Source organism: Gekko japonicus, unplaced genomic scaffold, assembly GCF_001447785.1.
Source record: "Gekko japonicus isolate JY-2015 unplaced genomic scaffold, Gekko_japonicus_V1.1 scaffold174, whole genome shotgun sequence".
Lineage (NCBI taxonomy): Eukaryota > Metazoa > Chordata > Lepidosauria > Squamata > Gekkonidae > Gekko > Gekko japonicus.
Genome location: NW_015177013.1, coordinates 80,910 through 93,952, shown reverse-complemented (window position 1 = coordinate 93,952; position 13,043 = coordinate 80,910). Strand labels below are relative to the sequence as shown.

General features: G+C 43.6%; 1 protein-coding gene across 1 annotated transcript in view; it reads right to left on the bottom strand.

Moving 5' to 3' along the window:
- Positions 1–13,043, bottom strand: part of FSHR (follicle stimulating hormone receptor) — a gene marked incomplete at its 5' end in the record, with an annotated part of 73,137 nt that overhangs the window by 48,968 nt on the left and 11,126 nt on the right. The window contains one exon of the mRNA XM_015427667.1: positions 1,501–1,572. Within this exon, the coding sequence (XP_015283153.1) occupies positions 1,501–1,572 (72 nt within the window). The remainder of the gene's footprint in view (positions 1–1,500; positions 1,573–13,043) is intronic.

Below are 13,043 nucleotides of genomic sequence, written 5' to 3'. Positions count from 1 at the left end.
GGACAGGCTGGGGAAGGCATGGGGAGGCATTTAAATGCCTCCCTGATCCTTCGAGGGCCCGTCCCCCCCCCGGCCTTGGAGTCGCGGGGGTGGTGGTGTCACTCTCCAGGCCTTCCCTCTATAGCCACGCACGCAGAGGTTTTGGCTGTAGTGGGTGTGGCCAACTCTGAAGCCAGCCGGAACTCTGTTCCTGTGCGTTCCTGCCCCAAAATAGCCCTGACTTGCGGGCCATGTGGGCAGTGACGTAGACACATTGCTGTATGTTGGACAGGCCTCCCTGCTGGTCCTGGTAAGTCACCCCTCCTGGCAACCCTAGTCACAGTTCTCTCAGAACTCTCTCAGCCCCACCTACCTTACAAGGTGACTGTTGTGGGGAGAGAAAAGGAGAGGCAATTGTAAGCTGCTTTGAGACTGCTTGGGGTAGAGAAAAGTAGGCATAAAAACCCTTCTTCTCATCTTCTTCTTGAGGTTAAAATGTAATTTCTTTGTGTTTTTAGAAGGCTTGAGGTTAAAAATGTAATTTCTTTGTGTTTTTAGAAGGTGTTTGTATGCAACTTTAAACTTTGAGAGATATTTCCCACTAATTACATGTGTATCAGCTTCAGTATTTGCAAAACAGGGACCTGGCAGGTCTCTCAGAGGGGAGGGGAAACCCCACCCCACTCTCCCCTGCTTTGTTGTTTGTACTTTTGCCTTTCCTGCCACCCTCTGTTTCGTCTGTTCAGTCTTTGCTCTTCTGTAACTGACTGCATCCTCATCCCTCATTTCCACTCTTTGACTTGGCTTCCTTTCTCTCCTCATCCTTGAGCTCACTTTCCCCCATGCCAGCCCCCCTCCCTGCACTGGCTCTGCTCTCCCCATTTTGTCCTCACCTTCCTCCCATTCAGCTCCCCCTTCTTATTATTGTGGCTACTGCTGCCAGTGCCTGCCACAGTGTTCGGACAACCTCTCGTTGTGTTCCAGAGAATCTAGAGGGGGGTTTAGCATCCTCTGCCAATCATCAGACAAGCCACCTGGTACTCAATTCTCGGCAGAGGGCATTGAACAGTACCACCTGAGGCAGAAAGTTCATTGCTGTGAGGAGTCACCTCAGCAACCCAAAATGCTGACTGAGAAATCTTGTTCCTTTCTTTGTGTGCAGATAAGCAGACACCAACATTCTTGTTTTGGGTTTTTGTTTCTGCCCATTTAAAAAAAAAAAAAACATTTGGTATCTTTCTGCAGACTTGGAGGATTCTCCTGACTTTGGTGAAACCTTTACCCTAGATCTGGTTGGCTCTGTTGTGTGGATGTGTGTGTGTGTAAGGCATCAATAGGTATATTAGATATACAGATTAATTTATTTTGAACGTTTTAATCCTTCTTTCCACTATATTTATAGCACATAAAGTGGTTAATGAGCTCTAAAATGTATAAAACCACAACATAAAACAATGTCCCTTCCCCTTGCTTGGGAAATATGTCAAACCCGCCCCCCAAAAAATTCCAAGAAGAACTTACAACACAAAATTCTGCAAAGAATGTATCTGGTTAACAGTTGGTAAAAGCTTGATTCCAGTGTTTGATATCACCCTAGAAAGATAAGAAGTAAATGGATGTAATTAGCTATGGCTCAGAGGAAAACAGAACATAATAGATGGGATGTTGTCTGAATTTCAACAGCTGAAATGATTTCCGGGAGAAAAATCCTCAAACTAATTTTCCCTGATTCATCATTCCCAATTACAGGTATTGCTTGACGTACGCTATGGTCCTGTAGGCCATAGTGGTCTTGTATAGAGTATTCAGGCAGCTGGACCCAATTGCCTTATTTGCTATGCCATTGTGCAGCTTGTTAGAAGAGAGGAACATTGGCCTACTGTTCTGTGCTCTTAAGCACTGCCAACAAAGCTGGCTGAAAGAAGATATAGTAGTTTGCTGACTCAGTAGTTGTTAGGTGACATGAGAGGCCAGAAAAACCTCACCTGGCTCTATAAAGCCTCCACCTCTAGCCTGGCTTCACAGTCTGTGCCAGCGGTCTTTAAGAAGAATACCCAACTGATGTCAGATTACATGTACCTTCCTTACCTGCTGCCTACCCAGAGCCAAACTACACAGTATTGACTGGCCCATCGGCCTTGACAGTACCTCAAAACAGCCAGTTTTCTGATAGTCTTTGAGTTCTGCACTTCAAAACTGGGAATATTTCAGCATTCCCCTCCAGGAGATGAATGTCCTGGATGCAGGTACAATTTATAAAGCTTATAATGCCCACAGCTCCCTAGGAAGGTTTAGTAAAGAGTATGTGGTGTGGCTATGTCCTGGGAAGGATGGTTGTTCACACTGCCCTTTCTTAAATGACAGGTTTGCCTAAACCAGGGGTGTCAAACATATGGCCCATGGGCCAGAACCAGCCCATGCAGGGCTCCAATCTGGCTTATGAGCAACTGGCTCTCATCTGCTTTCTGCATCACAGCTCCCTTTTGCCCAGCCCTCTCCTCTCCTGCTTCACAGAGGAAAGGAGAGAAAGAAAGACAAGCCTCCCTTCCCTCGATTGGCTGAGTGCTCCCCCACCTCCACCTCTTCCTTTGGGGAGGAAGGGAAGGGGAGTGAAAGAGCCAGAGAGAGAGGGAGGGGGAGGGAGTCCTGTGACATCTTTAAGACCAACAAAGTTTTATTCCAGGTATAAGCCTGTGTGTGCAAGCACACTTCTTCAGAGAAAAAGAGGGGGGAAGAGGGAGGGGGAGTAAAAGAGCCAGAGAGAGAGCCAGAGAGAGAGAGAGAGAGAGAGCCAGAGAGAGAGCCAGAGAGAGAGAGAGAGAGAGAGCCAGAGAGAGAGCCAGAGAGAGAGAGAGAGAGAGAGCCAGAGAGAGAGCTATACCAGGGCGCCTGCCTAAGGCGAGTCCGGAGAGGACGCCTGGGAGCAATCTCGTCGATGGCCGCGGAGAGCCGGCCATGCCAGTCCTCCACTAGCTCATCCAACGAGCTGCCAGGGGGCTTCGGCTCCCGCAATACCTTTGTAAGAGAACTGCTACTCTTCGGTCAGCAACTGAATGTCCTGGAAGGTTAAATTTTTCACCCACTGGTTTTTGAATGTTGTGGTTTCTAACAGCAGTAGAAAGAGTAAGAGTGCAATAGCACATTAAAGACTAACAAAATTTGTGGGGCCAGAACTCCAGAAGCCCTCCCACTGTTGCCCCCCAAGCACCTTTCAGGAAGATGGAACATGAGATGGACTGACTCATTAAAGAAGCCACAGCCCTCAGTCTGCAAGACCTAAGCAGGGCTGTTAATGATAGGATGTTTTGATTTATTCATAGGGTCACCATAAGTCAGAAGCCACTTGAGGGCACTAACTGCACACACAGGATGCCAAGCACTGCACATACAGGATCCAACCCCAAGTACTTTCTTCTCTAACAAAAGTTTGAGAGAGCACTGCCAGACAAGCAGAGCTGGATTTATGCACAAGCTAAGTAGGCTACAGTTTAGGGCCTCTGGGTCTTTTAAAAACAAGAAAAGTTATTAAACATTACTAAATCACCATTTTTGGTAATCATTCAGGGTCTCAGCACGCCTTAATCCATGCCTACATATAGAGGAAGAGGAACAGCACAGGTAGGGGAAAAGTTACACCCTTTCACCAGTACTATGGATAAGCCTGCAAAGTGCCTCTGACAGCACAAGGAAGAATAATCAGGCATTCATGTACAAATGCAAGCATCAAGGCAGTGCATAAACTATTCATATGGGCATTCTAACTGACATCAGGATGAATGGAAGAGCCATTTCCATTCCAAAGTGAGCTCTCAAATACAGCATCCAAATACAAGCATCAAAAGCGTTCTGCACAGTTTCAGTTTGGCCATTCACATTCCAATGAGGGTTCATTATCCATCTCATTTTATATCCCCCAAGCATTTGCTTTACAGCAAACAGCATGAGAAAGAGCACTTTAAATTGTCATGGCTGCAAGTATATGAAAGCTTATGAATTTTTGCAATTGTTATGTCTTGGAAGGAAAGATTGCAAGCCTCACTTCTCAGCTGGTACAACGGGATGTGGCTTGTGTTGTTGACAGTATTGCATGGAGACAGCAGTCTGATGACCCCATCTAAAGCCTTGGTTGTGGCCCAGCATCCTTTCATTCAGCCCCCTTTGGAAGGCTTCAGAGACCGCAATGAGCTGCTCCCAGTGCTTTAGGCAAAACTCCTAGGGGACCTATTCAGCACGGCTTCAAAGAGCAACAACCAGCCATGTCAGCCCATAACTAACAGCCATAAAACAATGAGAGTAAAACAACTGCAACAGGGAACAATTAAACTGGCAGCATTAAAAAAATGGCACTGCATTCTTTTCCTACTTTCATTCAGCCCCCTTTGGAAGACTCTTAGAAAATATCAGAGACAACAGCAGAATTACAAATGGCCTACTTTGTGTGTGTGTGTAAAGTGCTGTCAAGCTGCAGTCGACTTATGGTGACCCCGTAGGGCTTTCAAGGCAAGAGACTAACAGAGGTGGTTCGCCATTGCCTTCTTCTGCATATCCATCCTGGAATTTCTTGTGGGTCTCTCTGCTTAGCTTCCAAGATCTGATGAGATCAGGCTAGCCTAGGTGATGGGCCAAATGGCTCAGAAGCAGGAAGTAATTTCCATTCCACCAAGATCAAGGGGATTCCAGGGGAAAAACAGATGATACCATTGGATCCCTGACTGGGTATTCTCAGGAATTCCAATTCAGAACAGATTTAACAATTCCAACACTCCATAGTTTTGCTGTTATGAACTCTGGAAGGATAAAAATGACAGACACCTAATTTGCTCATCTTTCCCCCCTTCTAACAGTGCAGGGGAAAAGGTACTGCATAACGCTAGTAAAACCACACACTGTAGGAAGACATGAGCTTTCTCCAAGGAAATCATGGTTGCATTCATGGATCTTCCCCTCTTTCAGTAATCCTCGGCACAACCATGTGAGGTAGGTTAGGATATGGGAGAATGACTGCCCCCAGATAATCTACTGTGTTTAATGGCAATTGGGGTCTGAATATGCACCCCCCCCTTTCTGACATATTATACACTGTACCATACTAGCTTCCTTCTAATGCCTTATCTGACTTGGGTCCTTAGAATGAACTAAACATCACACTACATTTTACTGTATTTATTTATGTAGACCATTTCTATGCTGCCTCTCCAAAGAACCTGCTGGAGGCATGATACAAAAGTCAAAAATTAAACTCAGTGCTGCTTCAGAAAATGGCAACCTCGTCTCAAGTTCTCCTTCTCCATAACAGAAACGAAATGCAGTGTGTCTCAACATCATCACACTCAGTGGCTGCCACAGATGGGGGTGGGATATAGACAGTATGGTGGCATTAGACAAAGATAAATTTAAAGTTCCAGATTGGGACTGGGAGTACTCAGCCCATAGCCACCATTTTTAGGTGCCCGACGTTTATGAAATTATTTATTTACTTCATTTATAGACCACCTTTCTTGCTGAGTCTCAAGACAGATTACAAAATGTGACTAAAGAAAATTTAGACAGACAGTATAAGACATCCAATAAACAATGCAATAGGACTAGAATTACAATAGGGCTGCAATAGAATAAGGATTTATCATACTTCTGCTCCTATTTACAAGTAAATTTTCAAAACTGGGAGTCTCTATCTCTTGTCTCAGCCTGCCTCTGACAGAAAGCAACAGTGGACTGTTTATCACCAGTTACTACAAACTGCGACCCTCAGTATTAAAGATCAAAGTGCTTTGTTGCATGTGTTAAATACAACCACCCCATGCACTTCAGAATTTGCCTTCATTTTGGCGCATCGGGTCTAATATATTAAAAAATAGTCCAATGTCAATACCAGCAAACGTAAGATCTTAAGAAGAACCCTTTTGTATCAGAACACAAATACAGACAAAGGGCTCAATGCTCCTTGGTATTATCTAATAGAATCATACAGTTGGAAACAGCTCCACACACTGAGATTTGCCCAAAGACATCAGGCCCCATGGACAAAGTAATATCCTTACTATGTAAGGTCATGGCAAAATTGTCTCTGCTCTCCCCCAACCTACGCACACATCTCTGGTTTGTAAGATAACGTTTTATCGTTATTATGTACAACGAGGAAGAAAAAAATAATGTGCAAAATGTGATAAGATGAGCTCTGCTGGACGAGACCAAAGTACCATCCAGTTCAGTGTTGACTGCAGAGGCTGGGAAACTCTCAAACATGGCATTAAATTAACAGCCAACCTTGTTGCTTGTCCCCAGCACCAGGCATGCAGAAGTATACTGTCTCTGAATGTGGAAGTTCCATTGTATGGCTAACAGCAATTGATAAAACAGCTGCTAAACACAGCTGTTTTTTTAAATGAAAAAGGATAATTGGCTGTGGAAAGTTCTGTATGTATGGTTTCTCCAAAAAACTTCTAAGATAAAACCACCAGACTCTGTGACATGGGCTGCAGGGTGTACAGCATTACTTGACAGAAGTCGAGATCTACACACTAAACAAGATCTGCTCTCCTGCATGCTTTTCCTATACTGTGCTTCTATGTCCTCCAGTTCTTTGGACCAGAGTTAGTAAGACATCAAGTATACAGAGACTATGGATGCTCTGGGTGCACCGTGCGCTACCATGGCAATAGAATTTGACCTGTCGCATGTGCCAAAAAAACAACAACTGCATACTGCTGGTTCCAACCATTCCTATTTACCAAGGTACAAGACTTTTTATTGGTACTTTCCCCAGCTAAATCACTCCCACTGCAAGAATTTGGATTTTTTTTTAAAAAAAATTGCTACTGTGGATGAAGATGTGTCAGCTTCTCTTCCCTGTAATTCCCTGTAATCCATGGAACGGCAGCTAGATGTACAACCAACTGCACTGTATGATTAAACTTTTTTTTTAAAAAGCAAACTGTTATTGGCCAAGTGGGTAGCTGTGTTGGTCTGAAGCAGCAGAACAAAGTTTGAGTCCAGTGGGGCACCTTTAAGACCAACAGAGTTTTATTCAAGGTATAAGCTTTCGTGTGCACGCAAACTTCAGATACAATGAAATGGAAATTGCCAGTCCATACATATAGGTGGAAGGTGAGCAGTAAACTAGCATACAGCATAATGAAGATGTTTAACAGATTCAAGGACCAAACAGGAATAACACGCTTAGTTTATGCAGTTATCATTTGTTTGGTTTTAATTCTGGGGGGGGGGAACACAGTGAAGGAAATAAATATGTCAAAATTGGAGATTGATGGGCAGATTTATCCTTAATTGTGGAATGCTGAGATCATTGGATCACTTGGATCACTGAAGTCTCCTGGAGCTTTTATAGATTAGGCAAGCCAGGTATAACAACTGATATTTGCTGAACGAAAAAATCTAAAAGCTGGGGTGAGGAAATAAAAATCAGAACATTTATAGCTGGCAGAGGGTTGGGAATTGAAAAGAACTGCTGAGACTGAATTGTGATTCACAGATAAATGGAAAAGGGGGAAAATCCACCTGACTCACAATTACAGCAACTGGATACAAAGAGTGAGAACCTATTGTGCAAGTCATATTGAAAGATTTAGAAGTTTTTTTTCCTACCTGTACCACCAGAGTGAGAGTTCAAAGGTTGGGGAAAAGGAAAAGATAGACTATGTGATGTCAGAGCTGGATTTATGCACAAGCTAAATAGGCTACAGTTTAGGGCCTCTGGGTCTTTTAAAAACAAGAAAAGTTATTAAACATTACTAAATCACCATTTTTGGTAATCATTCAGGGTCTCAGCACGCCTTAATCCATGCCTACATATAGAGGAAGAGGAACAGCACAGGTAGGGGAAAAGTTACACCCTTTCACCAGTACTATGGATAAGCCTGCAAAGTGCCTCTGACAGCACAAGGAAGAATAATCAGGCATTCATGTACAAATGCGAGCATCAAGGCAGTGCATAAACTATTCATATGGGCATTCTAACTGACATCAGGATGAATGGAAGAGCCATTTCCATTCCAAAGTGAGCTCTCAAATACAGCATCCAAATACAAGCATCAAAAGCGTTCTGCACAGTTTCAGTTTGGCCATTCACATTCCAATGAGGGTTCATTATCCATCTCATTTTATATCCCCCAAGCATTTGCTTTACAGCAAACAGCATGAGAAAGAGCACTTTAAATTGCCATGGCTGCAAGTATATGAAAGCTTATGAATTTTTGCAATTGTTATGTCTTGGAAGGAAAGATTGCAAGCCTCACTTCTCAGCTGGTACAACGGGATGTGGCTTGTGTTGTTGACAGTATTGCATGGAGACAGCAGTCTGATGACCCCATCTAAAGCCTTGGTTGTGGCCCAGCATCCTTTCATTCAGCCCCCTTTGGAAGAGGAAAGATTGCAAGCCTCACTTCTCAGCTGGTACAACGGGATGTGGCTTGTGTTGTTGACAGTATTGCATGGAGACAGCAGTCTGATGACCCCATCTAAAGCCTTGGTTGTGGCCCAGCATCCTTTCATTCAGCCCCCTTTGGAAGACTCTTAGAAAATATCAGAGACAACAGCAGAATTACAAATGGCCTACTTTGTGTGTGTGTGTAAAGTGCTGTCAAGCTGCAGTCGACTTATGGTGACCCCGTAGGGCTTTCAAGGCAAGAGACTAACAGAGGTGGTTCGCTATTGCCTTCTTCTGCATATCCACCCTGGAATTCCTTGTGGGTCTCTCTGCTTAGCTTCCAAGATCTGATGAGATCAGGCTAGCCTAGGTGATGGGCCAAATGGCTCAGAAGCAGGAAGTAATTTCCATTCCACCAAGATCAAGGGGATTCCAGGGGAAAAACAGATGACACCATTGGATCCCTGACTGGGTATTCTCAGGAATTCCAATTCAGAACAGATTTAACAATTCCAACACTCCATAGTTTTGCTGTTATGAACTCTGGAAGGATAAAAATGACAGACACCTAATTTGCTCATCTTTCCCCCCTTCTAACAGTGCAGGGGAAAAGGTACTGCATAACGCTAGTAAAACCACACACTGTAGGAAGACATGAGCTTTCTCCAAGGAAATCATGGTTGCATTCATGGATCTTCCCCTCTTTCAGTAATCCTCGGCACAACCATGTGAGGTAGGTTAGGATATGGGAGAATGACTGCCCCCAGATAATCTACTGTGTTTAATGGCAATTGGGGTCTGAATATGCACCCCCCCCTTTTTATGAAATTATTTATTTACTTCATTTATAGACCACCTTTCTTGCTGAGTCTCAAGACAGATTACAAAATGTGACTAAAGAAAATTTAGACAGACAGTATAAGACATCCAATAAACAATGCAATAGGACTAGAATTACAATAGGGCTGCAATAGAATAAGGATTTATCATACTTCTGCTCCTATTTACAAGTAAATTTTCAAAACTGGGAGTCTCTATCTCTTGTCTCAGCCTGCCTCTGACAGAAAGCAACAGTGGACTGTTTATCACCAGTTACTACAAACTGCGACCCTCAGTATTAAAGATCAAAGTGCTTTGTTGCATGTGTTAAATACAACCACCCCATGCACTTCAGAATTTGCCTTCATTTTGGCGCATCGGGTCTAATATATTAAAAAATAGTCCAACATCAATACCAGCAAACGTAAGATCTTAAGAAGAACCCTTTTGTATCAGAACACAAATACAGACAAAGGGCTCAATGCTCCTTGGTATTATCTAATAGAATCGTACAGTTGGAAACAGCTCCACACACTGAGATTTGCCCAAAGACATCAGGCCCCATGGACAAAGTAATATCCTTACTGTGTAAGGTCATGGCAAAATTGTCTCTGCTCTCCCCCAACCTACGCACACATCTCTGGTTTGTAAGATAACGTTTTATCATTATTATGTACAACGAGGAAGAAAAAAATAATGTGCAAAATGTGATAAGATGAGCTCTGCTGGACGAGACCAAAGTACCATCCAGTTCAGTGTTGACTGCAGAGGCTGGGAAACTCTCAAACATGGCATTAAATTAACAGCCAACCTTGTTGCTTGTCCCCAGCACCAGGCATGCAGAAGTATACTGTCTCTGAATGTGGAAGTTCCATTGTATGGCTAACAGCAATTGATAAAACAGCTGCTAAACACAGCTGTTTTTTTAAATGAAAAAGGATAATTGGCTGTGGAAAGTTCTGTATGTATGGTTTCTCCAAAAAACTTCTAAGATAAAACCACCAGACTCTGTGACATGGGCTGCAGGGTGTACAGCATTACTTGACAGAAGTCGAGATCTACACACTAAACAAGATCTGCTCTCCTGCATGCTTTTCCTATACTGTGCTTCTATGTCCTCCAGTTCTTTGGACCAGAGTTAGTAAGACATCAAGTATACAGAGACTATGGATGCTCTGGGTGCACCGTGCGCTACCATGGCAATAGAATTTGACCTGTCGCATGTGCCAAAAAAACAACAACTGCATACAGCTGGTTCCAACCATTCCTATTTACCAAGGTACAAGACTTTTTATTGGTACTTTCCCCAGCTAAATCACTCCCACTGCAAGAATTTGGATTTTTTTTTAAAAAAAATTGCTACTGTGGATGAAGATGTGTCAGCTTCTCTTCCCTGTAATTCCCTGTAATCCATGGAACGGCAGCTAGATGTACAACCAACTGCACTGTATGATTAAACTTTTTTTTTAAAAAGCAAACTGTTATTGGCCAAGTGGGTAGCTGTGTTGGTCTGAAGCAGCAGAACAAAGTTTGAGTCCAGTGGGGCACCTTTAAGACCAACAGAGTTTTATTCAAGGTATAAGCTTTCGTGTGCACACACACTTCAGATACAATGAAATGGAAATTGCCAGTCCATACATATAGGTGGAAGGTGAGCAGTAAACTAGCATACAGCATAATGAAGATGTTTAACAGATTCAAGGACCAAACAGGAATAACACGCTTAGTTTATGCAGTTATCATTTGTTTGGTTTTAATTCTGGGGGGGGGGAACACAGTGAAGGAAATAAATATGTCAAAATTGGAGATTGATGGGCAGATTTATCCTTAATTGTGGAATGCTGAGATCATTGGATCACTTGGATCACTGAAGTCTCCTGTAGCTTTTATAGATTAGGCAAGCCAGGTATAACAACTGATATTTGCTGAACGAAAAAATCTAAAAGCTGGGGTGAGGAAATAAAAATCAGAACATTTATAGCTGGCAGAGGGCTGGGAATTGAAAAGAACTGCTGAGACTGAATTGTGATTCACAGATAAATGGAAAAGGGGGAAAATCCACCTGACTCACAATTACAGCAACTGGATACGAAGAGTGAGAACCTATTGTGCGAGTCATATTGAAAGATTTAGAAGGTTTTTTTCTACCTGAACCACCAGAGTGAGAGTTCAAAGGTTAGGGAAAAGGAAAAGATAGACTATGTGATGGCTGGCAAAACAACAACAATCCACCCTGAAAAACCCAGTCAGCAGATTTATACTTGTTTCTGCAGCTTAAGTGTCTTGTCTTTATTTAGGAATTTTAAAAAGCCACTCAAGGTTTCTCAGTGGAGTGTGCAGCTCTATAATGAAATGCATGTAGATTTCTCCATCCTTCTTCAATTCCATCCCATCAGTAGATCAGCATGAAACAAAAGCAGGGGTGGAGTGAGCTGGTACCATGTTTGTAAATATAATATCATTCAGGAATGGGGGGGGGAGTCAAAACCAGACAGCAACCTGGCACCAGGTGTAGATGGTGAATTTAAGTGGCTTTCATACCATTCTCAGCTCCTACAAACCAAATTAAATCTTAAGGCCACCCTTGTTCCAGAGGTTGAACAGTAAATCAGAAGAGGAGAAGGGATGCTCTTATGGCACTGAAGGCTGCAGAGACCTTGGCCCAGTCACACATATTCAGCCTAACCTAACTCACAAGGTTGTTGTTGGGATAAAATGGAAGATAGGAGAACGATGCAAGCCACTTTGGGTCCTCAAAGGGAGAAAGAGGGGTTATAAAAGAAGTAAATAATAAAGCAAATGATATTCTCAAATGCCTGTCTCCAGTCATGAAGTGTGGGAAAGACCATGGCTGAGTTGTAGAGCATCTGCTTGGCATACAGAAGTTCCCCAGTCCAATCCTTGGCTTCTCCAATTAAAAGAATTGGCTAGTAGGTGAGGTGAAAGGCCTCTGCCTGAGATCCTACAGTGCAGCTGCCATACTAGAAAGGACTGACCTTGACAGGCCAATGGTCTGACTCAGCATAAGGCAGCTACATGTGCAGCTTGTTTTTGTCTCTTTCAAATGAGAATTACGGCTGCCAGGTGTCTTAGGAGAGTTGACTGGAGGACTGTGAATCAGTGGCAGGGCACCTGCTTTGTGTACAGAATATTCCAAGTTCAACATCTCCCATGTAAAAGACTCTGGCAGTAAATGATGTGAAAGCAGGCCTGGTTTGAGCACCCTTCCCGCATTGGCTGTCTTGGGTGTGTCCAGAGCCACTGACCTGCCAGAAGGCTCAGGGCTCATTTCACTGAAGATCTGGCATGAGAAAGTGAGAGGGGGGAATTGCACCCAAATCCCAACATGCCTTTTTTTGGAAAATGCTCTAGGAATCCCTGAAATCTCTGTGAAATCTCATAGAAATTTGGTGGTTTCTAGAGCAACCCCACCCCCTTTGTCCCGCTGCAGTGTCAGGCAAGTGAGTCCCAAGGCCAGGATGTGCCCTGAACTGCTGGTTGGCCAGCCAGCCAGGGACCATGAGTGTCCCTCCACTATTGCCATAGGCAATAGCTTAAGGATGCCCCTGTGCAAAAGACCTCTAGCTGGTACCCTGGAGAGCCACTGCCAGTCAGAGCAGACAATACTGCCCTTGATAGATCAGTGGTACAAGGCAGCTTCATGTGTTAACGAGAATGTGAGCTGCAACTAGACTCTTTGTGGGTCATGTGTGCTTTGTGAAAACCCTCAGCAGAATCCACCCATTAAAGAGACCAAAACTGTATGAAATGGTGCTAGACTTCCATTCCCTTTCTTAGCACTGCATCAGACCTTATGCTCTTATGCAGCGGTCATTTCGTAGAAAAAGAGGTGCAGGAG